Source organism: Lissotriton helveticus, chromosome 6, assembly GCF_964261635.1.
Source record: "Lissotriton helveticus chromosome 6, aLisHel1.1, whole genome shotgun sequence".
Taxonomy (NCBI): domain Eukaryota; kingdom Metazoa; phylum Chordata; class Amphibia; order Caudata; family Salamandridae; genus Lissotriton; species Lissotriton helveticus.
This window is the reverse complement of record NC_136067.1, coordinates 1,286,557,656-1,286,584,041: the sequence shown is the minus strand read 5'-3', so window position 1 is coordinate 1,286,584,041 and position 26,386 is coordinate 1,286,557,656. Positions and strand designations below refer to the sequence as shown.

Here is a 26,386-nt window from a genome sequence, read left to right as displayed (position 1 = left end):
AACTGCTGTTCAAGCGCGCAACTCGATTGATATTGTATAACTGCACTTTAATAGCTTCGCACTGCGTTGAACCTTTCTTTTCTTTTTGAAACTTCATGATTTTGTATACTTTTAATATTGTATGAGTCTGCTTTTTTAATGGATATGTTTTGATCCGAATAAAGACATGAAATGATGTATACCTTTCTGCTCAGAGCCACAGCTGCCCAAGGTTGAGCTTGAGGGTTTAGCAAACAAAACCTACAGGCCCTAAAGGGATTATAAGTGTATTACACAGTGAGGCTGCACACCACTTTAGATAATTCACCTCATTCCCTCACAGTGGCATTTAAGTAACCTTCTTGAAGTGGAACGTTATTGGTTATCATATTGAATAACCTCCATCCCATCATGTAATACTCCACCTACATCTTTTGCTCTTCTTTTGCATTGTAGCTAGGACTGTGACACACAGTTACCCAGGCATACATTCAGCATATGCAGTTGATTAGAAAGAGGAAACTTTAATCTTATTTCATCATTAGTTTGCTAAATGTCAAACATGTTCCAGTATGATATCCCTGTGCCTAAAGGCTTGAGATTGTATTTATTACTTTAAGTTTGGACTGTGAATAAAGGTGTTTTGTTTTATGTGCAAGACTTGTTTAAAGTGTTTTTTTCTTTCTTAACAAAGTGAATTCTTCGGCCAGGACTTTGGGGAAAAACCATTGTCTATTAAATCAAGCACTTGCACATCTGAGTCAACCGGTGCTGACGTAGAGTGTACGTATGTTTTCTTTTGACTTTTCATTGCGGACTTAAAGAAACTGTTTGTAATTGTTAATGGTACAACTGAATACTTGACTTTTTATGTTCAGGAAGTTGCAACCTTTTGTCCGAGAATGTATGTTTTTAAAAAGAAATTCACAGCAAATGACCCTTACCTGCTCACTACTAAAAATGTTAAAATGTAATGAAATTAAGCTCTATATGAGTGCCTTGGCTTGAAAACGTCTTCATACTGATGCCTTATACTGTTAATAGTGTGTGAACATTTAAGAAAAACAAGGGACCCCTATGAATATAGCTAGCTGTAACATAGGGAATTTAACAAAGGTAAAGAAAGTTATAGCTAGAAAAAGATATCTACCTAAATATAAACAACATAAATACCATACTTGCTAGGAGTAAGGACACCCTATTCGTACTATATAGACACTGGAGTGGGATTTTGTGATATATTTATTACTTTATTTTTGGATATAAAAATTTCACATTTGTTTAATTATTTTTCTTTCACATTCAATCTTTTATATGTAACAAATATTAGCAGATATTAACATGTATTAACAATCAGTATATACAAATCCAATAATTGGACGGAGCGTTGATTCAGGCAGTGCGGCAGATGTCTACAACACGCTTTGGGCATTATCTGAAAGAGACACGTCAGTGATAGATTCCTTACCTTAGAATAACCAGAGGCGTCAGACTCAATCCGGAAAGTTTTTCGTCAGCAGTACCCCAGCATGTCGATAGGTGGCGTTGTGTGGTTCCGCATCAGTCGCGGTCATTGTAAGTGCCAAGATGACGTCACGGAGACTACTTAGGCGCCACCCATGCGCACTGACGTCAGTTCTTTATTTTTCCGCGCCAGCAAGCGCAGATCCGGTTAGAGCACGTACCCTAGTCACTTTTTGACTAACTTTTTTGAGACTCTACTTTTGAGTCTTTGACTCCTGGTGCCGCTTAGGGAGGCCTGGGTTTAAATCCTGCGGGGCCTGTCGACGCACGATGTTGGTGGCCGACCCCCATGGTGTCTGTCTATTGTCTGGAGCGCGACCATGACCCCCGGTCATGTTCCGACTGTCTGGCCATGACTCTGAAGGAATTGCGAGAGCGGTCCTGAAAGCTGCTGGAGGCCCGGCAGTCGTCTCCGCCCCGCTCGAGGTCCAGGGGTCGATCGAGGGACCGACCGCGGAGCCTTCACCATCGTTCCTCGAGGTCGAAGTCTTCACACTCTGAATTGGGTAAGAAACGTCATAAGAAAAAGTCGAAGAAGCCTTTGCGCTCTCTGACAACCCCGTCGGTCTCCGGACGCAGACTAGGGGGTATGGGGTACTTCCCACGCGGCTCCGTTGGAGCCTGTGAGTCCCACGGCCTACACACCTTATCCGGGCCCGTCGGCGAGTCCGGCCCAGGTGCAAGAATATTTTGCTGCCATGGACCATCTTATCAGGCCTCAGGCTCCTACCGGCGCGCCTTCGGGCCCCGTGGTCCCAGCTGAGGGTCCTTGCTTGCCGCCAGCTCCGCCCCCGGCGCCGCAAGGTCCTCTGCCGACGTCCCCGACGCCACAGGCTCCAGCGCCTCCGTTCCCGGCACCGCAATGGGTCTTGTTCGTCCCACCTCTGCCCTTGCCTGGGTTTCTGAACCATTTTGCTCCAGGTTGTGACCCTAATTAGGACATGGAGATGGATCCGCGCCGACCGGTGCCGTTCCCGGCGCCGTTGGACCATTTGGATTCCCCTGTCCCTCCCCCGCCGCAGCAGCCTCTGCCTCGGGTGGTGAAGGGGGACGACTGGGAGGGGTCTTGCGCGGCAGTGCGAATCTGAACAGGAGTGGGCGGATGAGTCGGGGGATGTGGGTGGCCTTGACCTCTTCTCTGAGCCTGATTTTCGGTCTCCTCCTGCTGTCACGGAGAAGGACGCCACATATACTGTGGTGCCCCGTAGCGCAGCTGAGGCCCTTGACCTTGATCTGCCTACTGTCACTCTCAAAACCAACCTCCTCACTGAAGTTCTTAAGCCTGCGTCAATTTCTATGGAGCCTCTGCTTCCGTTCAATTAGGCGTTAACGGATGTTTTGATGGGCACCTGGTCTAGACCAGCCACAGGGGTACCTGTGAATAAGAACGTGGCCAGGCGTCATCGCCTGGTACAGGGTGACCCTGCCTTTTTAACGAACCATCTAAATCCGGAGCGCCTGGTCATCCAGGCCTCCACTTCCCAAAGCGCATTCCCTACCACCCCGCTGGATAAGGAATTAAAAAAGTTGGAGCAGCTAGGCAAGAAATAGTTTTCCTCTGCCAGCTTGGGGCTGCGGTCAGTCAACACCGCGTGCCTCTTGGGCCGCTACTCTCAGCTGTGTGGGACATGGAGCAGACGCTACACCAGTGTTCGCAGGAGGTTCGGGCTGTACTTTCCCAAGCTGTTGCAGAGGGAAAAGATGCCGCAAAGTTCGCCATCCGGTGCGGTCTGGACACTGCGTACTCTCTGGGTAGGACGATCTCCACGACAGTGGCCCTACGTCGTTATTCCTGGCTGCCGTCCACGGGGTTTTCAGGGGAGGTTCAGAGTTCCCTGATGGACATGCCCTTTGATGGCACTTGCCTGTTTGGTGATAAGGCAGACAGTGCGCTAGAGCGTTTTAAGGACTCTCGGGCTATGGCCAAGTCCTTGGGTCTCTCCACCACGTGCCCGGCCACATCTACCTTTCGTTCCTTTCGTGGCCACGGAAGGGGCGCCCCTACACGTTCGTTCAGCCAGAAGCCTGCACAGAACCAACCTCAGCACAGACGTGGTGGCCGCAGTGGCAGCATAGGGGGCCAGCGTACAGGTCAGTCCACCTCCGCTCCCGCAGTATCCGCCTCAAAGCCTTCCTAGTCAGAGCTTTGGGGTGCACCCTACGACGGTGAGTGGCAGGATTCAACATCACCTCCCCCACTGGCGTTCTGTCACTTCGGACAGGTGGGTGCTGCAAATCGTCCGAAGGGGCTACTCCCTCCCCTTCGAGTCTGCCCCACCAGCCATGCCACCTCAGTTCAGCATGTCGGGGATCACTTTGCGCTTCTCCAACAAGAAGTCACGGCCCGCTTGGCCAAGGGGGCCATCGAAGGCGTTTGTGGGCCTGAAGTAGGACGTGGTTGTTATTCCCACTACTTTATGGTCCCCGAGAAGTTGAAAGGGGGCCTGCGCCCCATCTTGGACCTCAGGAACGTCAATCACTTCCTCCAGAAGGAGAAGTTCAAGATGTTGACTCTGGCTCAGGTCTTGGCTGCCCTCAACCCTGGAGACTGGATGGTAGCGTTGGACTTGCAGGACGCATATTTTCAGATCCCCGTCCTGCCGTCCCACCAGTATTACATGCGGTTCACGGTAGGCCAGGAGCATTTTTAGTTTGCCGTGCTCCCCTTTGGTATTGCCAGTGACCCTCGGGTGTTCACGAAAGAGATGGCGGTGGTCGCGGCTCAACTGCTCAGATCAGGGGTTTCAGTCTTCCCCTATCTCGACGACTGGCACCCCACCTCCAGACTACGGCCGACCTCCTGCATTTGCTGGGGTTCTCCATCAAAGTGCCGAAGTCGCACCTGAGTCCCTCTCAGAAGCTCCCCTTCATCGGAGTGGCGCTGGATTCAATACAGTTTTGGATTTATTCTCCCGAGCAGCGAGTCCGGTATATTCACGCTATGATTCCAATCTTTCAGCCTCTATCCCGGTTTTCAGTCAGGTTGACCCTCCGGCTCCAGGGCCTGATGGCCTCCTGCATCCTGCTAGTGCAATATGCCAAATGGCATATGTGGGCTCTGCAGTTGGACCTGAAGTTCCAGTGGGCACAGCATCAGGGCAACCTGTCCAGTCACGTTCAGATCTCGGAGGGCACTGCACGACAATTGCAGTTGTGGCTCACAAATCGTGATTGGGTCAATGGCAGATCCCTCTCCCCTTCCCAACCAGAGCACACAGTGGTTGACGGATGTGTCCCTCCTAGGATGGGGTGGCCTCTTTGGAGAGGTGAGATCAGAGGCCTCTGGTCTTCGGCGGAGTCCTGGCTCCATATCAACCTTTTAGAGCTTCGAGTGAGCCGACTTGCACTGAAAGTATTCCATCCCTCTGTCCGGGGAAGTGTGGTGCAGGTGTTTACGGACAACACCACCGCCATGTAGTATTGAAACAAACAGGGCAGGGTGGGGTCGTGTGCCCTCTGTCAGGACATCGGTGGAACATCATGGCATTACGCTTTTCGTTGCAAGTGGAGCTGAGGTCTGTTGTATGCCTTTCCGCCTATACCACTTCTGCCCAGAGTGCTGAAGAAGATTCGGCGTGACCAGGCCCAAGTCATCCTTGTGGCTCCGGATTGGGCACAAAGATACTGATATCCCTTTGGGAGGATTTTATGTCGCAGCAGCAGGGGGCGGTCCTCCACTCGAACCTGACAAGCCTATACCTCCATGCGTGGAGATTGAGCGGCGACAGTTGACGTCTTTCGACCTACCTCATGACGTTTGTGCCGTAATCTTGACAGCCAGGCGTCCCTCCACAAAGACGGTATGCGCCTGCAGGTGGAAAATATTTGTGGCATGGTACACAGCAAAGGCTGTGGATCCCCTTTCTCTTTCTGAAGTACTCTTGTTCCTTCTCTCTTTAGCCCAGCAGGGCTCTGCTGTGGGCACTATCAAGGGCTACCTTTCTGCCATCTCTGACTTCCTCCGGCTGCCAGATCAGCCTTCTCTTTTCAAGTCCCCGGTAATTAACCATTTCTTGAAAGGCTTAACGCATCTTTTCCCTCCAATTCCATTCGTTATGCCTCAGTGGGATTTGAATCTTGTGCGAACTTATTTAATGTGCCCTCCCTTTGAGCCGCTTCATAACTGTCCTTTAAGTCTCTTAACTCTTAAAACTGCTTTCCTGGTAGCCATCACTTCTGCTAGGCAAATGAGTGAGCTCCAGGCTTTCTTCCAAACCTCCTTTTTTGTCTGTTCATCCGGACAAGGTGGTTCTCATGACCCGTCCATCCTTTCTTCCTAAGGTGGTCACTGCCTTCCACATCGGGCACACCATTACTTTGCCCACCTTCTGTCTGCCTTCGCATCCTTCAAAGGAGGAAGAGAGGCTCCACCGTCTGGACCCAAAGCGTGCTCTCTCCTTCTATCTGGCTCGCACAAAACAGTACCGGGTGGATGATCAACTTTTTTTTGGCTACGTGGGTGCAAAGAAGGGTCAGGCTGTACACAAATGCACCGTTTCTCGATGGGTTGTGTTGTGTATTAAGGCTTGTTACACTCTGGCTAAAAAGGAGCCTCCAGTCGGGCTACTCACTTACTTCACTGCAGCCACTACTGCCTTGGGAAGAGGAGTGCCTCTAAATGACATCTGTCAGGTGGCTACGTGGGCATCGCTGCACAAGTGCACAAAACACTACTGCCTGGACAGCCAAGTCTGGAGAGGTGGCGTCTTTGGCCGTTCAGTTCTCCAGGATTTTCTGGTGTGATCTTGGTTCGCAGACCCACCACCGTGATTGGTATTGCTGGGGTATCTATTCTAAGATAAGGAATCTATAACGAACGTGTTTCTTTCAGATGCACAAGTTAATTACCTTCGGTAACAATATATTTGTAAGAAACATTAGGTTCGAGGCATATGAGCGGCAGATATCACACTGTGCATAGATCGCCATCTGGTGTTGGGCCCGAATGTTAGCACTTTGTTGTTGTCCTGGAAAAGTCTTTGGAAGTCAAGAGATAGGTGACTCCTCCTTTGGACCATAGTGTGCAAGGGCATTGGCTCCATCTTCAGATAGTTTTTTTCCACCATCTGGCTTGGATGTGTTTATCGCGCTCCAGTTCGGTGTCGTTACCGATCCAACTTTCGACGCAATCCTTCACCCTATTCTCTGGTATTGTTTTCGATCGCGATCCCTAGTCGACGTGCATCTCTACAAGCCGAAGACTTCGATTCCGATAGTCGACGAAACCCTTTGAGCCTACCTTGGCCAAGATATCTGGCTCATGGAAAGGACTCCATTTAAAAAGTGTCCTCAATGTGGATCCAAGTTTCCACACACAGATCTTCATGAGGTGTGTAACCTCTGCCTTTCGCCGGAGCACGAGGCCAGAGACTGTCCAGCTTGCGCCTCCTTCCGCTCCAAGAAAACTATTCGGGATCGTCGAGCTTGATGAACCATGGCTCGATCGTCAACGTGCATTCCTGATGACATCTTCCAAGAGGGCATTGATGTACCAGAACGGGAGCGAGTCGAAGAAGGCTTCTCAGCGCCTCCGAAGCCCAGACTCCGACGTCGAGAACATCACTCCAGGGAAGCGGGTCGTAAGTAGTGACGTCAACCCCGACCCACTCCCCCAACTCCGAAAAAAGGCTTCGGTAACACCTTCACCTTCGGGCCCAGGTGCACACCGACAAAAGACTTCTCATGCCCCGCCTTAGGGCCCAGCTAAAAAGTCCATAAATAAGCCTACAGGCCACTCGGAACCGAGTCAGCCTGCCACCGGTGCCGAAGCACTATCCCCGGGTACGGAAAAAGAAAACGCGTCCTCTTCCGTTCCGACCACTGCCTCCACATCGATACACTTGACACCAAAAGGTACCAGCACCGACCCCTCCACTCCAAAAACATCGGAACCGAGCAAAAAGTCAATTGCAACCGGGCAAAAAGCCACTTACCAAGGCAGCTACCTCTCAGACTTCGGAGCCGAAAAAATCCCTCGAACCAAAAAAGCAATCGGTTCCAAAAGCTCTGATACGGGCTAAAACAACTCACGCTTCCAAGCCAAAAGAGCATAAAGCCACTCCGCAAGCTGTGGGAACCGAAAAAATCAGTGCCTAAAGACCAACCTCAATCAGAAGAGCTTTTTCAACCAGATCCAAAGAAAAAAACTCTTCTAAACAACCCAAAAGTAGGTCAACTTACTCTTAGTTCCAAAAAGAGAACAATGGACATGCTTCTACCGGCTCCATCTCCACCAAAGAAGAGAGATTTTGCAACATCTCCTCTCAGAATACCTTCTCCACCTCCCCCTCCACACCACTCCCCTACTCCATCTCCACCCCCATCTTCTACACCACCGGATGGTGATGACACCTCTGATGAAGAGGGGGACGGTGCAGGCAATGAACCACTAGGGGATTTCCATCCACCTTACACCCCAAACCTATGGGATGATTATAACACACCAGATGTCCCTAATGTACCACAAGAGGACATATATCCCTCTAGGCCTTCCCCTCCAGAGGACACCATGGGTTTCAACCAATTTGTTCATAGAGCTGCACAATAGCACTGGGTAGATTAACATACAGACCCTGTGGAGGAGGATTTCTTAATGCACACATTTGATACTTCACAAAGATCCACTTCCGTTCTCCCTATGTTAAAAGGGGTAACTAAACACGCACCTGAGGTGTTCAAAGATCCTGTTAGGGCTAGGGTTATTAACCCTAGGATAGAAAAAAATACAAATCTGCCCCTACAGACCTTGTTTACATCAAGGGACAGATACCATTGGATTCCTTAGTAGCCTCCAACGCCAGAAAAAAGACCAATTCACAAACGTCCGGGGATGCTCCACCTCCAGACAAGGAATCAAAACTCTTAGACGCCTCTGGTAAACGCACAGTGTCACAAGTGGCCAATATATGGCGAATCGCCAACACACAGGCCTTGCTGGCTAGATATGACAGGGTACACTACGATGAACTAGAGACCCTATTGCAACATCTTCCTGACAAATACAAGACCAAGTCCAATGGCCTTATACAAGAGGGTAAAGTCAAAAACACCTCCATTCGTTGCGCTCTAGACGTGGCAGATACTGCCTCCCAAGCCATTAACACAAGTGTCCTGTTACGTAGACATGCATGGCTACCCATTTCAGGTTTTAAGCCAGAAGTGCAAACTTCAATACTTAATCAACCATTTGATGAGCAACACTTTTTTGGCCCTGCTGTAGATTCATCTCTATAAAAGATGAAGAAAGATACCGACACAGCTAAATCAATGGGAGCTTGGCAATCGCAAGCTCCCAGATGCTCTTTTCGTCGCTCCTCTTACAAAGGCAACTCCAGAGGTTATTCCTCTGACAACCCCTCCACATCTTACAAAACTCCCACCCAAAACTCATTTACCAGAGGTTATCAAAGAGGAGGCTATAGAGGTAATAATAACAAGGGTCGAGGCAAAACCAACAATACTCGTTCCACCTCCAACCCTACCCAATGACTTCCCTCCACTCCCCCTGAACCATTCCACTCCAGTTTTGGGAAGATTAACGCAATTCCTACCTGTCTGGAACAACATTACTACAGACAAGTGGGTAAAACAAATCATTTAATCAGGCTATTGTCTAGAACTCACCCCTAGCCCCCAAACATACCCCTCAGACCGTGCCCAATGTTTCTAGAACACTTATCGCTGTTAAGGCAAGAGGTAATTTCCCTCCTACAAAAACATGCAATAGAACCAGTACCCCTGCATCAGCAAAACACAGGGGTTTACTCCCTCTACTTCCTCATTCCCAAGAAAGACGGTTCTCTCAGACCCTTCTTGGATCTGAGACCCCTAAACATGTACATACAATCAGACCATTTTCACACAGTCACACTTCAACAGGTCCTTCCTCTGATCTCACAAGGAGACTTCTTGCCACTCTAGACCTCAAGGACACCTACTTCCATATTCCCATCTCTCACAGAAAATATCTCTGGTTTGTAGTGGACAGTCAGCATTACCAGTTCAAGGTACTCCCATTCGGAGTCATCACAGCACCCAGGGTCTTCACCAAATGTCTAGCAGTAGTTGCAGCTCATCTAAGAAGACCACAAATTCATGTCTTCCCATACTAAGACGACTGGCTCATAAAAGCCAAGTCATACAACCAGTGTGTACAACACACTTCAGCCACCATTCAACTACTTCACAACTTAGGGTTTACCATAAACCACACAAAGGCTCACCTACTACCGTCCCACATAAAACAGTACCTCGGTCCCACAATACACACCTCAAAAGCATTAGCATATCCCAGTCCACCCAGGATAGCAAGCATGCAAACCCTCATAACAAAATTCCAGCTGCAGCACTCTTCCAGCTAGAGTGTTCATGCAGTTGATGGGGATGATGGCCTCTTGCATATTTATAGTACCTCACGCAAGCCTCCAGAGGCGTCCCCTACAGGAATGTTTAGCACAACAGTGGAACCAAGCTCAAGGTCAGCTAACAGATCTGGTGTTGGTGGACGGCCGCACCCATCGCTCTCTGCAGTGGTGGAACACCAACAACCTTTCAAAAGGGCAGCCGTTCATCGTGCCGGTTCCCCAGATAGTGCTAACAGCGGACGCATCGCTCTCCGGCTGGGGAGCTCATCTATTATATCACACTATACAGGGCATGTGGACACCGCAACAAAAGTTGTTCCATATAAATCACCTGGAGTTACTAGCCATTTTCCTAGCGTTTAAAGCATTCCAGAAACAAATATCAGGCAAAGCTTTCCTAGTCCGCACCGAAAATATGGCAGCAATGTACTATATACAGAAACAAGGCGGTACACACTCCATACAGCTCTCTCATCTAGCAAAAAGCATATGGAGATGGGCTATTCTTCAGAACATTTTTCTTCTAGCCCAACACGTTCCAGGAGTCCAGAACAATATAGCAGATCTGTCATGTCGTCAGACGCAACAGATTCACGAATGGGAACTTCATCAGCCATTTTTCCTGTTCTGGGGGCAGCCAGAGATCGATCTCTTCGCCACACACGAAAACGCCAAATGCCCACACTTCGCCGCCAGATATCCACACCCATTGTCCAAAGGCAATGCAATATGGATGAGTTGGTCAGGCAAATATGCGTATGCTTTTTCACCTCTCTCACTCATTCCACTAGTGGTGCCCAAACTGCAGCGATACTCACTAACTCTCATCCTAGTTGCTCCAACATGGGCTACACAACCTTGGTACACCACATTACTGGAACTGTCTGTAGTCCCACACCAAAAAGTACACCTCTCCCCACGCCTCTTAACCCAGAACCATGGAGAGATCACACACCCGGACCCAGCACAGCTCTACCTAGTGATCTGGCTCCTGAGTTTTTAGAGTTTGGCTACCTTAACCTTCCCCCTGACTGTATGAATGTTATCAGAGAACGAAACGCCCCACCACTACAGCTTGCTATGCAGCCAAGTGGAAATGTTTCGTCATATACTGCAACAATAACAACATCAATCCCTTAGATGTGTCAATCCAACACATCATAGGTTACCTGCTGCATCTTCAAAGGTCTAATCTAGCATACACATCTTTTAGGTTACAACTTGCTGCTATAGCAGCCTACTTACAAAACAGACATTTGCCACTATTCAGAGTACCTGCCATCAAAGCCTTTATGGAAGAATAATTCCACCCAGAGTACCACCCTCACCTGTGTGGAACTTAAATATTGTTCTCACAAGACTAATGGGTCCTCCATTCGTACCTTTGCACAAATGCGAATTGCAGTTTCTCACATGGAAAGTCGCTTTCCCAGTGGCCATTACTTCCCTTAGAAGAGTCAGTGAGCTACAGACACTTAGTATTCAAGAACCATTTTTACAACTCCATCATAACAAAGTGGTTCACAGAACAAATCCAAAATTCCTTCCTAAAGTTATTTCTCCCTTTCATCTCAATCCGTCTGTAGAGTTGCCAATATTTTTCTCGCAACCACAAACAGTCGCAGAAAGGGCTTGTTAGACCTGGCACCTTGGCGTGGGTCTCCCTTCCACTTTTTGTTACTGTGTGTAGGAAGGTGGATACCTGACTATGGTTACCCCAGACTTTTTGCCTTGTGTTTAGCTGGTTTTCGACTTAGTTGGCCTGGGACCCTGCTATTCAGGGCCCCAGGCTATTTGCTCTCTCTTTAAAATGGACTCCATGTACCCTAGGTGCATAACGAAATTGGGTTGGGTCACCTTATCAGCCCCTGTACAGTGTACTATAGGTACCCAGGGCATAGGTGCATTCAAGGCCTACCAGGGGCTGCAGCATATCTTTTGCCACCCCTGGCTGGCCATCCAAACTGACACAACTGGCTGATCACTCAGCTGTGGCAAGGTTGTGTAATCACTCCTTGCTTAGATGTAGTATACCTATGTCTAAACCTATATCTGGACACATATATACCTATAAGTCACGCCTATGGCAAGCCTTTACAATCCTGGAGGCAGAGTGCTTGGTTTTATGTGAGATGGTGCTCTAGCGTGAGCCGAGCCTGTCTGCAGTGTTCAAAACCATTTCCTTACTGCTGCCAGGGTATTGCCATACCATATACTCTTAAGTGCATTATAATCCTAGCGGTTATTGCTAAGTTTGGTTTGGCTTTATCAAAACATGTCGTGTAAGGTGTCATACACTTTGGAATCCTACCCCCTCGCCAGTTCTGGCGACGGGGGTAGCATTCCACCCTTCTAGAGGGAGAAGACATGTTACTTTACTTAAACGCGGTTAAATCTAACCAGAGCCTCAGCATCTCAAAATGGATGCTGCTGCCCCGACACAAGTCTGGCCTCCTGCTGCTGACCGAAACCTGGCAGGGGAGGCTTGGACAAAGAGTTTCCTGTCACAGGGAGGTGTTGCACCACCCCAAACAGGAGATAGTGGATTGGAGCAGGGAGGGTTGAAAGAAACTAGACACTGCCTGGGGCACACAAGGGGTTTCCCATGCAAAATCCAGTCAAACCGGTTCTGGGGCACTCCAGCCCCAGCTCTGGTGCGAAACTGGACAAAGGGAAAAGGGTGTAACTACCCCCTTCCTGGGTCCCACCCATAGGAGGGACCTAGCTGGTAATCCAGCCCCTTCATGGAGCTGTGCTAGTGCACCTCAGATTATCCTGACTGAAACTTTGATACGGAACTCTGGACCCTTCGACATCCCACTCGACGTGGAAGACTGAAGAATTCCCTTGTGGTCAAGGAGTGACCACCCTGTGCAAACAGGCACCATCCAGCGCCCAACGGTTTGCTTTGTTGCAGTTCCCGCCGGAACTCGAGCGACAGAGATCGACAAGACCAGCTTCCCTCGACTTCCAGCAGCCCGATCCACAGTCCCAGCGAATCTGGGACCCGTGGAGGCGACGTGAAGCGTGGAGCCGGCCATCTTGGAAAAACTACGAAGTGCTGACCGTGCAGCTCCCGAGGCTCCCTTGAAACTGTGCATTGGGGTTTGAGAAGCCCCAGCCCCGAGCAGCTTTTGCACCGAAGATCTCCCCTCCACACTCACCGAGTGCTGCGTGGGGCCCTTTTGCATTTTCCTGCTCGACGCGTTGGTCCGGCCGCTTGCCCGTTGGCCAGTGGCCCCAATACCGACGATCCTTTAAATTTACACTGCTAATCTGGTTGCTCCAGACTGGCCCTCGCTCCCCTGAAAAGGAGCAATCTATCTGACCTTGCTGGTCCGAACAAGAAGCGATCTTCCAATCCTGCGTGGGTTGCACTTGCCAAGGCTTGTTAACTCCGATCCGGAAGCCGACAGCGAGGGCCTTCGTGGGACAGCTCATGATTCACTCCAGGTCATCCTCGGTGCCCCAGAGTCCACGTGGAAGCGGAGACAAGCTTCTCGACAACCACCTGATTGCGCCCGACATTGCCTGGTTCCTTCCTGGTCACAGGCTAGTGACCCAGACTCTGTCCCCTCTGCTTTCAGGTACTCTACATCTTCGATCCACCCTTGGATCCAACCGAACTCTTCTCTACTGGCCGCCTGGAGCATCTTCATCTCCAGGCTCCATAGATCTACACGACGAAACCCGACACACTTTGGCACCTATGCACCCGCTTCCTGTGGGTGAGGTAACGATCTAACACCGGTGCTCCTGTAGTGGTTTACACCTCTAGTGTCTAAGTTTAAAGTGTGGTAATTCTATTCCAGTCGGAAGACTCTTAAAACTGTAACTCGGTAACTTTTACGCGCCATTGACTTTGCATTGGTGCATGCGTGTGCTTTTAGCGCTGCACCAGATTCCCGCGGGCTACTCCCGTCCTAACTGCTGTTAGTCCAGTGTAGTCCCAGCGATTCCCAAGGCCCCAGGCCTTACCACAGTACGAAAGGTGATACTTATACCACTTTTTTGATATATGGTTTGAGTGGCCACCGGCCTCATCCATAATTGTGCAACTTTCTTATGTTATAATGTGCTTTTGTTTAAACGCTTGGGTTTCTATACTCATAAAGAGTACAGGGGATTATTCTGAGAATAAATACATATATTTTTATAATATATAACTTGTGTGGTGTCCTTTCATTTGATATTACAGGATTGCATATGGTAAAACAGCTGGCTTCACATGCCCTCTTGAGTTAAGCCTTTAGGCTGCTTCGTCCATGCTACCATTAGGATAGCTTGTCTTTTAAGGTTGACTTACAACCACCACCATAAGGGATTGTTTGGACTGATACAAGGTTCCCCCAGAATTGGAGACATCATACATCAGGCCAACTTCTCACTGTGCCTCATGTGTTTTGCTGGTGTTAGCTGCTCAGAGCACTGTGCCACTGCAAATCAGTGCCACAGTGCAAATGCTCCCTGTATAAAATATATATATTGATTGGATTCCATGATTGGCTTATTTGGTTTACTGTCAGACCCCAGTACAGTGCACCAGGAGTGCCCAGGGATTGTAAATCCAAATGCTGCTAGTGGGCTTGCAGCACTGGTTGTGCCACCCACAGAAGCAGCCTTGTAAACTGGGTCTGAGGTCTGCCATTGCAGAACCTGCGTGCAGTCTGGTACTGTCATGCTGACTGGGCAAGTGCACCCACTTGCCAGTCCCTGAACCTTCCCTTAACTTCATATTAGTCACCCCTATGGTAGGCCCATGGGCAGGGTGCATTGTAAGTATAAGGTAGGACAAGCCCTGATGTGTGTGGCATGTCCTAATAGTGAATTACAGCCATTTTCGTTTTTCACTATTGCAAGGCTACCTGTTCTCATAGGCCAGAATGGGCTGTTAGAATTGTTACATTCTATGATCCTAACAGACTCAGGGAACATGGTAGAAATTCGAGTTTAGTATGTCTGAACTCAGAATAATAAAATACATATTTTAGTAAAGTTTATTTTAATATTCTGTATTTGCAAATCCCACTTTTAGAAAGTAGCTATTTGCTTGCCTAACCATTTCAGCCCGCCTCTGCTAGGATGTGTATCTGCTGTCTGGTTTCTGTGAGTGACAGGGCTGGAGAATTCCAGAGGGCAGGGCTAGGTAGCCTGGTGGTGAATAGAGAGATTTACATCAAGATGGGTGGGAGGAGTGCACCTGTACTCTGAATAGGACTGTGCCTTTCCACCACAATGCTGGCTCCACCCCCTGTGGAGTGTCTGATGTCTCTAGCCTGCTCCCTGAATGACGAGTCAGAGTCATGTCAACAAAGTGCTCAAGAACTGGTTTTGGCTGGGCACAGGCCCCTCTACCCCAGAGGAACAAAGGATTTAGGGGTATAAGTATTGGGGCCCTGCTCCCAAGAAATTAGATCCTGCTTTGACAAGAAGAAACCTCTGCCCGAGGAGAAGGAACTGGGAAAGCTATAAGGAGGAATACTGTCCCTGACCTGGGGAATTGGCCTGCAGTGGTTGCCTTGCTGCTGAAGGAGAGGAGAAAGACTCAAAAGACTTTATTTTCAACTTGTGCTTAAAGATCTCCAAGGGCTTGTGAGTGAGCTTGCCCCTGAACGAAGTGGACTTCACCCGCCTTGACGAGAGCTGCTGGAAACGCTGATTTCCCCGTAGACGCCTCCTCTTCTCCAGAGTTTCAGCTCTTGCTGGTTTCGTCCTCTCAAGAGACGGGCTGCCGCGTCGTGGCTTTTTCCCCCAACGTAGTCTAAGGAAGACTCCTCGCCGGCGCCACGGTCTTTGCCGGAGACAACGCAGGTTCCACACTCTTCAGCCCCCATTCCTCCTTTCTGGACTTGGCCTTTCCTTCCTCCGGTTGGTCTGGGGGACGGCCACCTTAGCTTGCAGCCGTCGCCCACAGAGGAGCTGCTTTCTCCACCGCGGGGCCCTACGGAGGCGGGTGCTGCCTTCGCTCTCGCTGTTTCCGCGACTGCAGGAATTTTGCGCAGGGGCGATCCGGCTGCTCATTTCCCCGCAGATTATCACCTTCTGGAGGTCCCCCATCAGGGCTCTGGTGGTACGGAGCTGCTGCTTCCCTTCGAGGCTTCGCTCATTCTTCTCTTTTGGGGGCTTGGGGCCTTCCCGCCACGGGGGACCCGGTGCCCCAGCACCTTCTGCACCGCCACCATCCTGCGCCGAGTAACCCTGTGTGTCTTTAACTCCACCACTCTACCGGGGGACCTCTTTTGCAGACTGCCTTTCCCTCTCTGCCGTCGATGTTGTCTCCCCCGTCGCGGGAGGCCCGCTGGATGGATTCCTTGGGGGGCAATATCTTTGCCTCCACCAATGCTGCTGTACGGGCCCTACACACTCTGTGTTTTGGCCAGGGCTACTTCTTGCTTGTGGGATTCTGCGGAACCCCTTCTGTCAGCCGTTTCTCAGGAGGGTGCCTGTGTTGATCTGAGGCACCACGTATTGGATGGCAGGGAGCTGGCAACATTTATCTTCCGTTCCGCTCTAGACATTTCGGAGGTGCTTGATCGTGCCATGGCTTCGGCGGTTCCCCTGCGTCGACATGCCTGGCTTTGGGATAGCGTGTTCCCGGAGAACGTTTGGGAACGGCTGGTGGAACTTCCTTTTGATGGCTTGCTTTTATTCCATGCCCCTGCGGACTCGGCCATTCAGAGGTTCCTGGCAGGGCTTCGGCCTCCTTCTCCTCGTCCACGGTGACCTGTGAGTTGGTCTGGATTTGGGAGGTGTTCTCAGTTGTGATTAATGCGCCTTCAAGCTCTTTTTGTTAGGACTATGATGCTGTTGGCTGGCCCTTTTTCGAATTGTGGTGTTTGGTATCTGATAGAGACTACTAGCCGCAGATTCCATCACATAGAATGCTCCCCAGGCGTGAGACTGGATCCAGAAACTTTTTTGCCACAGCATCCCTGCGCGCCGGGGGCGGGACCACATCACGCGACTCCGCCCTGGCATCGTCCGTGCATGTGCCATCAGCGAGGTCACATAAGACCAGCCCCGGCGCTCCTGCGTCAGTTTTTTCCTTGTCCGCGTGCAACGCGGATCCGGTCCTTGCTTCGGACCTGTTTCGGGCCCCTTTTTCTCAATTTCTTTTGGTGGAACAGTGTTCGAATGCCTTCGGGATTCAGAACTTGTACGTTTTGTGGGCGTCTTATGTTGGCGACGAACCCGCACCTCATTTGTATGTGGTGTTTAGGGGAGGATCACGGCGCCACTGACTGTGAGGCCTGTTAACAGTTGAAGTCACGGCTGGAGCGCCGCATGAAACTTCTCTCGGCGCGTCTCTCCAGGTCGATGTCCTCCCCTCGGTCTGCTTCGGCGGTCGGCTTCAGGTACGGCCGTTGTCGTTATCCTCGCCCTTCTCCGATGTCACGTGAGCGTTGCTCCCCGGTGGGTAAGGGTCACACTTTGTCCCCCGGGGCTGGTTTCCGGTCTGCTGGGGACGTGGACTTATCGCGGGTAATGCGGCCTGCGTGTCATCCTATCCACTGTTTCCCGGTGTTGGGGCATCGAGTGTCCAAACGAAGACATACGCGGCGGCTTTGCAGGCCTTGCTGGCATCTTCCCCTCCTGGGGCGGCGACGGACCCCTCGTCTCGCGCAGGGCCCCCCGCGACGCTGCCTGTGGCTTCGCCCCCAGCGCCGACTGGTTCGAATCCAGGCTTAGAGGATGTGGTGCTGTTGGGGTGTGGCTCCTCTGGGGTACCTTCTTCAGGCCACGGCGTCTCTGCCTCACCGCAAACTCCTGAGGGAGTCCCTGTGGAATCGCGGCAGGTCGCCGGGGCTCGGGTCGCATCCCCGAGGCCCTCTCGGTCCTTTGACAAGGTGGTCCTGTCTAAGGCCGAGGTTACGGCGCCGGCAGCAGCTGGACCGTGCGGAGCCACAGGGGTCTGTGCATCCTCCTCGTCCCGCTCTGGGTCGGGTGCGGGCCCCTTGCTGGGCCCCTCTCGTCCCTCCCCGCAGACGGCTGCCTCGACGAAGGGCAAGTCGGAGGTTGAATCGTCCCTGGCACCTCCTCATGGGTTGCTGAGCGATCTACACCTCATTCTGGGCCGCGGCTGGCGGAGGGTCTCATGCTACTCCCCAGGCCCGTTGCGTTCCCCCGCGCAGGTGGCTACCTCGATGGGGGTCGGGTCGGCGCCGTTCCAGCTCCGCCCCCGGGCTGGTTCGACTCCAGCTCCGCTCCGATCTCCGATGCGGGGTGACTTTGAGGACCCTTGTCCGGCGACGCCGGATGGTGCCGACAACCTGCCTCAGGCTGCGGGCTCTACGGTTCCGCGCAGGGGTCGTACCGGGGATTCGTCTACGGACGCTCCTTCTCTGGAGGCGGGCTGTATTTGGTGTCGTCCTCCCCGGAGACTGGTCGCCGTGTGGTGTCCTTTTCACCGACTTCGAAGGGCGGCTCCCCGCCCTTCCTGAGGCATAGGTGTTCGTCGAAAGATCGGCAGGTCCCTCATTCTTCGGCTCCTTCTGACTTTCAGGTCTGGCCCTTGCCCATCCTGCTTGGCCTTGGGGACGGCCGCCTTAGTTTGCAGCCGTCACCCACGGAGGAGCTGCTTTCCCCTCCGCGGGGCCCTACGGAGGCAGGTGCGGCTTTCGCTCATGCAGTGTCCACGGCTGTGGGCATCCTGCGTATGGGTGACCCGGTGGCTCACTTCCCGGTGGACCATCTGTTGGATGTCCTCCACTAGGGCTCTGGTGGGAGGGAAATCTTACTTCCCTTCGAAGGTTCCCTCCTTTCTTCCTTGACGGGGGCTTGGAGGCGTCCTGCCTCAGGGGACCCAGTGCCTCAACATCTTCTGCAACAGCACCTCCAGGTGCCGTGTGACCCGGCGTGCCATTCTCTCCACCCCTCTGCCTCCAGTCCTCTTTTGCAGACTGCTTTTCCCTCCCTGCCATCGCTGTTGACTCCGCCGTCCCAAGAGGCCCCCTGGTTGGACTCTTGGGGGCGCAACATGTTTGCCTCAACCAGCGCTGCCCTGCGGGCCCTGAACTCCTTGTGTGTGCTGGCTCGGGCCTCTTCTGTCTGGGATCCGCAGCGTCCCAGCTGGGCAGGGCCATGGCTTCCTCGGTCGCTCTCCATCGCCATGCTTGGCTTCAGGATGGTGTATTCCGTGAGAATGTTTGGGAGCGACTCATCGACCTTCCGTTTGATGGTAGCCTGTTGTTCCATGCCCCGGCCGACTCTGCCATCCAGAGGCTCTTGGCAGGGCTCCGCCCTCCTCCTCCTCCTCCTCCGCTTTACACTCCTCCTACTCCTCCTCCATCCCCTCCTCAGTGACTCCTGAGTTGGGTTCATTCTGGCCCTTTTTAGGCCTGTGGTTCTGGCTGGGGTGTGTGTGTGTGTGTTTTCTGGCCATTTGTGTCCTTCCTTGGGACTTTGGCGTTGTTGGCTGCTGGACAGCGTTTTTGTTGATTATGTGTGTTGCAATTGTTGCGCAGACTTGGCCCTGAGATTAGGCCTTCTGCTTGCTTGGGCTGCTTGTCAAGCCTGTCGCGGGGGTGTTTTTCCCTGTGCCTCTTTTGTTTTTCCTCTCCTGCTGAAGTTTTTCCAAAGAGGGTCTTATCGTACCCTGGGTAGCTGTCACATGGCTTACACTCTGCTGGAAGGTTCTGGTCGCCTTTGGGTGCCTGTTCTCCATTGTGTGGGGTGCTTTGCACCTGGAGGTCGTGTGCGCGGCCACTCGTAGTGGTGGGCATCTCCTCCTCTCTTTGCCCCTGCCCTGAGGTATGGGATGATCCTATGTTCTCCCTTGCCAGGGGATGCCTCTAAGGCCTTTCTGGGGCATCGGGCGGTTCTTGCTTCTGGCGGCTTTGACTGCCAGTGCTGTTCTGGCTGACAGGTTGTCTCCTCCTGGAGTGGGTTCGCCTTCTTTCCCTTGCTTCCTTGGGTCTTGTAGGCTTCTTCTACGTCTTCCTCCCTACTGTCTTGGCATTGGGCGGAAGCTGTGTTGCCTAGTGGGGCAGTGGGTGCTCAGCCTCACCCTTGGTTCCTCTTCAGCCTTCTGCTCCCTCCTACATCCTTTTGGGGTCGGTAGGGGTCTGCTTGGGGGGGGGGTCCCCTTGTCTGGCCGGGACGAGGTTTTACCTGGTCCACAGATCTGGTTCCCTGTGGGGCCTTCTGTTCTGTATCGGCTGGTGGGGACATTTCGCAGTCCCTCCCTCCCAGGGGGTATTGCTAGGGTATCTATTCTACGTGAAGGAATCTGCGGCTAGTAGTCTCTATCAGATGTACGAGTGACCTTCGGTAACGGTGTATCTGGTAGAGTCGATTCTAGCCGCAGATTCCTTCAAGGCCCGCCCTGCCTCCCCTTTTCTGCGTGGACCCTTAGGTTCGTCTTCGGTACTCGCCTCACGGTGGAGGGCTATATCTCCTGTGAGTGCCTTCTTGTTCTTGACGGGTGACTCCGTCTGAGGGCGGTTCATTCCTTCTTTGGTTCTTGAAGGGTGGGGTCCCGGTGTTTCGGTGCCCTGCTGCTAGGGCTACTCCAGGTTTGGGGGGGGATTGCTTTCTATCCCTGTCCTCCCTCCCCTCCTTCCATTGCTATCCTATGATTAAGGGTCATCTGGCCATGTCTTGCCCTTGTAGGTGGTTGCCCTCTATGTTGGGGTGGCGTGATGTCGTCCCGCCCTCGACGCGCAGGTGTGCTGTGGCAAAAAAGTTTCCGGATCCAGTCTCATGCCTGGGGAGTATTCTACGTGAAGGAATCTGTGGCTATAATCGTCTCTACCAGATACACCGTTACCGAAGGTAAGTAACTCGTACTTTTGGTAAGCTGTGTTGGCCTGAGATTAGGTCTTCTGTGTGATGTTGTTGGCTGATTGGTCAAGCCGTCTGAGGGCCCTCCGCAGGTCTTTTCTATTTGTGCTCTGCTGCGGAACGTTTTTTCCTAAGAAGGTTCTCATGTTTAGGGACGTACCTTGCCCTATGTGGGGTTCTGGTAGCTATTATATAGCGCTGCTATGTGCTGGGGAGGTGTGGTAGCCTTCGGTCCTCTGCTCTCCATGGCGTCACGGTAGGCCGCAAGTACGATCCTCTTGCTGATTGCTTGTACTTGCTTGCGTTGCTTCATGGTCTGTCCTTCTCCAAGGTCGCCGTGCCGCTGGCCTGGTCTGCTGTCTGCGGCCTTGCGTCATAGCTCTGCCTGGTTCCACTTCTTCATGGGCTATGTGTGCAGGCCCCTCCCTTGGGGCGTGTCCAGGCCCCTCTTGGCCTGCCTGGCCTCTGTCTTCGGCTGGCCCTGGGTGCACCGTTCTGTGTGTTGTCTGCTGCTCTCTGTGTTGCCGGTGCCAACCTGCTGTTCTTCTGCACCATTGTGCCTTTCCTTGCGCCTTAATGGGGCTGCCGTCCTTGTCTTGTCTGCTGCTTGAGGTTGGGGTGTGTTTGGCCTTCTTCCAGTGGTCCCTGCTTTCGGTCCCACCTCTCCTCCCTAGGGGTTGAGGTGGTCTTTGGTTTCCTTGTGCCTCGCAGGCCGCTGTCTGTCCCTGAGGGGTGTTGGACAGTTCTCCCTTTGTGGGACTGGGCTATTTTTTCTTATTCTGCCTGCCTTTTTGCTGAGGCACCGTTCTATCTGGCTTGTTGCCTCCTGGCTGTGATAGACTCGGCTGTCCTCTTCACTGGGTGTGTTTCAGGGGGGGGGGGGGGGCTTACCTTCGTTCTACCCTTTCTCCTTGGAGTCTCTGGGTTGCTCTTCTTCCTTGGTGCTCCTCTGCATTGCTTGAGCCTTTGAAGGCGTCTGGCAGGGGTTCTTGGTCGCCTACCTGGGCGTGGGGTGCCCTGGCCTTCTTTCGCCTTGCCCTTGTTCCTCCTGCTGGGTGCGGGCGGGCTTCCTCTTTTCTTGTATTCCCGCTTCCCCCCGGGGGTCGGTGGTCTTTTCGATTAAGGTTTTTCCCCCTTTTGCCTGGGGGGGACAGGGCTCTTCTCCCTGTCTGTTTGACTCATCCACTGTTGGGGCCCTGTGTTCAGTCCGGGCTGGTGAGGTCCTCTTGCAGACCCTCCTTCCCCTTGGGTATGGCTAGGGTATCTATTCTACGTTTAGGAATCTGCGGATATTAGTCTCTATCAGATGTACGAGTTGCTTACCTTCGGTAATGATGTATCTGGTAGAGACAATTCTAGCCGCAGATTCCTTCACGACTCACCCTTCCTCCCTGTTCTGCGAGGACCTCCGGCTGGTCTTCTGCACTCTCCTCCCCTTGGGGGGTATGGCTTCTGTGAGTGCTTGCTTTCTTTCTTTCTTTCCTGGAAGCATGCTTCTCCTGTTTTATTGTTCCATTCCTTTTTTTCTGGCCATTGCAGGATGGGTTTCTATATCCTTCTGCGCATTTACGCTCTGGTTGTTCCAGGTTGGGGCCTTCTTTCAACCCCGCCCCCTCCCTTTTCATTACTAAAGTTTCTGGCTCTTCTGCTCTACTCTAGGTTGGTGTCGCTTGGCTGTGTCTGTGCTCTTTGTTCCTTATGGGGGATGTGACCTTCTTTGATGGGGTTGTCTGGGAGGATTGTTGTTACTTGTCTGTCCCGGACTTGTTCCCCTTCATTGTTATTGATTGAGGTGGTAGTCTTGCTACATGTCATCATGACATTTTTTCGTATACTCCCCTGTCCCCAGGGGGGCTATCTCCGTACTTGCAGGGTTGCTGCTCAGGGCTTTGCTTTGTTCTTTCTTTTCCCTGCTTTTCAGTTCTGCAGTGTCTGGAACTGCTCCATATGGTGCTCTTGCTCACCATTCTTTGTCTATTCTTCTGCTGATTCGCACACTGTTCCTATTCTCTCCCAGTTATGTTCTGATGGCTCCGCGTTGTGGCGCGTAAAAGTTATTTGAAGAAAACTGACGGCGCGCTGAGTTGAGACTTATGTATCCCGCTGACTTCATGTATGCGGAAGACGTCAGGACGGAGCCACGTGGTGCTGTCCCCCTGGCGTGCAGGGATGCTGTGGCAAAAAGTTTTCTGGATCCGGTCCCATGCCTAGGGATAATTCTACGTTAAGGAATCTGCGGCTAGAGTCCTCTTTACCAGATACATCGTTACCGAAGGTAAGTAACTCGTACATTAAAGAAAAAGGTTGTCAGTGATAAACATCTCTAAATTGTACCCATCATGAGCTATTGTCTTCTGTTTTACTGCTGTTGATATAAAACATGTTGAGTTGTATGGTACAACTGAATATAGACAGATAGCGTCTAAAAAAGAAAATATTATAAACTGATAGGCTGATCTAGATGATCGCTATCTAACCTAATACTTTTTTCCCACAGCTGTGATCACTATTCACGATAGTGATGATTTTACCAGCACCCTCTCTGAGAACAAGTTTGAAGAGAGTTATCATGCAGACTCCAATGAAGATAACATTGACATGGAAACACTGGAGAAAATGAAAACTGGAGAAGAGTACACATCTTTGACCGGCATACAATTGGAATTCATAGATCCCATAACAACTCAAATTTATGTAAATATTCAGTTATATTTTCAGTTCCACTGTTGTTGACTTCCACTGTAACCTTTGTTTTATGTTTACATCTTATAATGAAATTATGTGGTAGGAGAGGGTCAAATTATGTGGCAGGGTTGATTTAAGAAAAGTCAAATAATCCAGCATAATGAGCACATTTTGTGATAGTATTACTTCATTATTTTTACACTTGTTCACACTGCCTGGTCATTGGTTGCACCTCATTAGTACCGGGTTTGTAGGAAGCTTGCTCTGTGTATACTAAACCAAAGTAAGGTATTGTGTGCCCAGAGTCCAGTGGAACCCAAAAGGTAGGCAGAGGTAAAGTAGATAACTCCCTCTCCATTTGTGGTAGTTTGGTTGAGCAGATGACAGTGTTAATCATTTGTAGTACCCACTCAGTCAGCAAATGAATTCACACACTCAAGACTGAACTTCAGAACAGTTGTTTTTTGTATAAAAATATATTTTTTAGTTACTTTATTTTCTAGAACCAAGCAAACCTGGCACAGGTAAGCAATACATACTTTTTACATAGCAATGCAGTTTGTAATACAGCTTGAATTGTAATTGTATATGCACTTTGTTTTGATTTACAGTATTGTTACTGGGAAATGCAATGCTTTGTAAATACAGTACACATACTTTGAATGGGCTTTTTAGTAAAATGACCAGTACATTACTTTCAGATCACCTTTCTTACACAGTGTAGTATATCTGGATACTACACTGGGACATTTCATGTAAACCGGCAAGTAATAGCATTTTTTTGTTTTTGTTTGTACAATTCTAGGTTTTCCAACTCCACTTTTAGAAACTTTTCATTAAAAAAACAGCCAATGTTATCCTATGGAGGAAAATAGTGTTATCATTTTAATGGTAAGTAGTTTGTTGTGGGAGTTTGTGTTCTGGGGATAGACTCAGGGGTCCCCCAGGGTCAAGGATGCACTCTTGTTACACCCTCAGGGACACTAGAGCGGCTGGGTGCCGAGTGCTGAGGCCCAATGCTATCCAGTGGGGGATAGGGGCCTTGGATTGGTGGCTGCTGACAAGCAGGCCACTGGGTTGTAGGAGCAAAGCTCCGGGACTTAAGCTCAGGCAAATGGGGGTTTAGGCCAGCACAAAAGATGTACCCTCAGCAGCACTAGGGCGGCCAGGTGTGGTGTGCTGTTTTGCATCAAAATCCCTGTAGCTTTGAGTGGGGAGTCTCCAGTTTGCAAAAGCACTGCAGGCTCGGGGACGAAGGTCCTCTGGGTGCGACCACCCCTTGGAGAGTTAAGTTGGGATCTTGGGGGTTGGTTAGGCACTGTTGGTTGGGCCACCCAAGGCTGTGGGGCCTCGGGTGCCTGTAAGGGACGGATCTTCTTACCAACACATGGTGGTAAGTTCTGGTTTAAGGCTTCAGGCTTCGGCTGGAGGCTTGGGGATGGTCGGGGGTCGCCGGATCTCCGGTCAGGCTCGCCAGGGGATCTCCTCTTGGTGTTGGGCCACTCTAACTTGGGCCGTGGGCTTCTGGTGCAGAGTGGTGCAGACCCGCGGATCCTTTCGAAACTGGAGTCTGTTGTTTGAACAGATCTGGTGTTCACGGGAGACCGAGCCTTGGGTTGCTTGAGGTTGCTGGCTGCAGGACACACCGGCATTTCGCGGGTGCAGATTCGGGGTCGGACAGGCTGGATTGGCTGGGGCTAAGTCAGTGGGCGCCCTCCTCTTGTTAGCTTTGGCACGGCTGTTCAGTCCTTGTTCGTTTCTTCTTCTGGTTTCTTGCCCGAGGAAGCAAGAACAGGGTTGCCCCTAAAGACTAGATTTAGGGGCGTTACAGGTAGGTAAAAAGGTTGGGACCAATGGGTCCCTTCCCTGAGGTGGGTACACCTCTTATTAGGGCACCCTCCAGTGGGAGGGGGCATAAGCCTTTCTCTGGTTGTCTGGGTCCCCCATCTTCAAGATGGCAGGGACTGAGAGTTGTGCTTCACCTCGCCTCCCCCACCTGAGGGGTGGAGTTGGCAGAGGTGGGCACACCTCTCTTCCTCACTTGTTTTCCTGCTGGTTCTCCCGCCCAAAGTGGGGGTCAGAACCAATTGGGATCTGTTGCTGAAAGCAGCAAGTGGCCTGGGAAAGCTCACAATGGTGGCAAGCCTTTGAAGCTTCCCCTTCGTGAACACTGCCCATCCTGGGGGAGGAGGCTTGGCACGTCATCCCAGGATGTGCATTGTTTCAGGCCCCTGAGAGCAGCAGGCTCTCGACCCAGGGGTCCAGAAACATGTCTGGCGGTGGCAGCTGAAAGCAGCCACTCAGCCTGGACACTAGTGGTAGGTAGTTTTTCAGGGGCATCCCTAAGATGCCTTCTGTGGGCATTTTTCATTAAATCCCACACTGGCATCAGTGTGGGTTTAATATGCTGAGAAGTTTGATACCAAACTTCAGTTTTCAGTGTAGCCTTTATGGTGCTGTGGAGTTCGTAATGACAGACTCCCAGCACCATAAACTCTTAATGGCAGCACTGCACTTGTCTATGAATGGTCTTAGACACTGTAGGGGTACAGGGCTCATGCACCTGTACCCTCACCACTGGTATAGTGCACCCAGCTAGAGGGGTGACTGATCTATGCCAGAGCAGTGGGTTGTAGGCATGGCACACAGGGATGAGTGCCATGTCGACTCTTCACTTCGTTCTGCACCAAAACACGCAGCCTGGAAAGGCAGTGTGTGAGTGTATAGGTACAGGGCCTCTAAGGGTGGCACAATAAGTGCTGCAGCCCTTAGAGGTCATCCCTGGTCACAGTGCCCTGGGAACCTGTGGTACCATTTACCAGGGTCTGAGCTGTGGCCAGAGATGCCAATTGGGTTTGGGTACAGTTTTGGGGAACGAACACAGGCCCTGGTAAACTGATTGGCAGGGAACCAGGGCACATCAAGTCAAAAGTGCCTCAGTAGTCTGGCAAAACGATTCTGTGTTGGGGGGGTTATTGCAACAGAAACCCAGCTTCTCACACAGTTTAAGGTACAAGTTGCTTACCTTCGGTAAAGATGTATCTGGTAGAGAT

General features: G+C 51.3%; 1 protein-coding gene across 2 annotated transcripts in view; it reads left to right on the top strand.

Moving 5' to 3' along the window:
- The window catches only part of AHCTF1 (AT-hook containing transcription factor 1), a 1,132,528-nt gene that overhangs the window by 873,611 nt on the left and 232,531 nt on the right, over positions 1–26,386 (top strand). For both annotated transcript variants that reach the window (XM_078649035.1, XM_078649034.1), the window contains 2 exons: positions 674–762; positions 23,146–23,342. In XM_078649035.1, the coding sequence (XP_078505161.1) occupies positions 674–762; positions 23,146–23,342 (286 nt within the window). The remainder of the gene's footprint in view (positions 1–673; positions 763–23,145; positions 23,343–26,386) is intronic.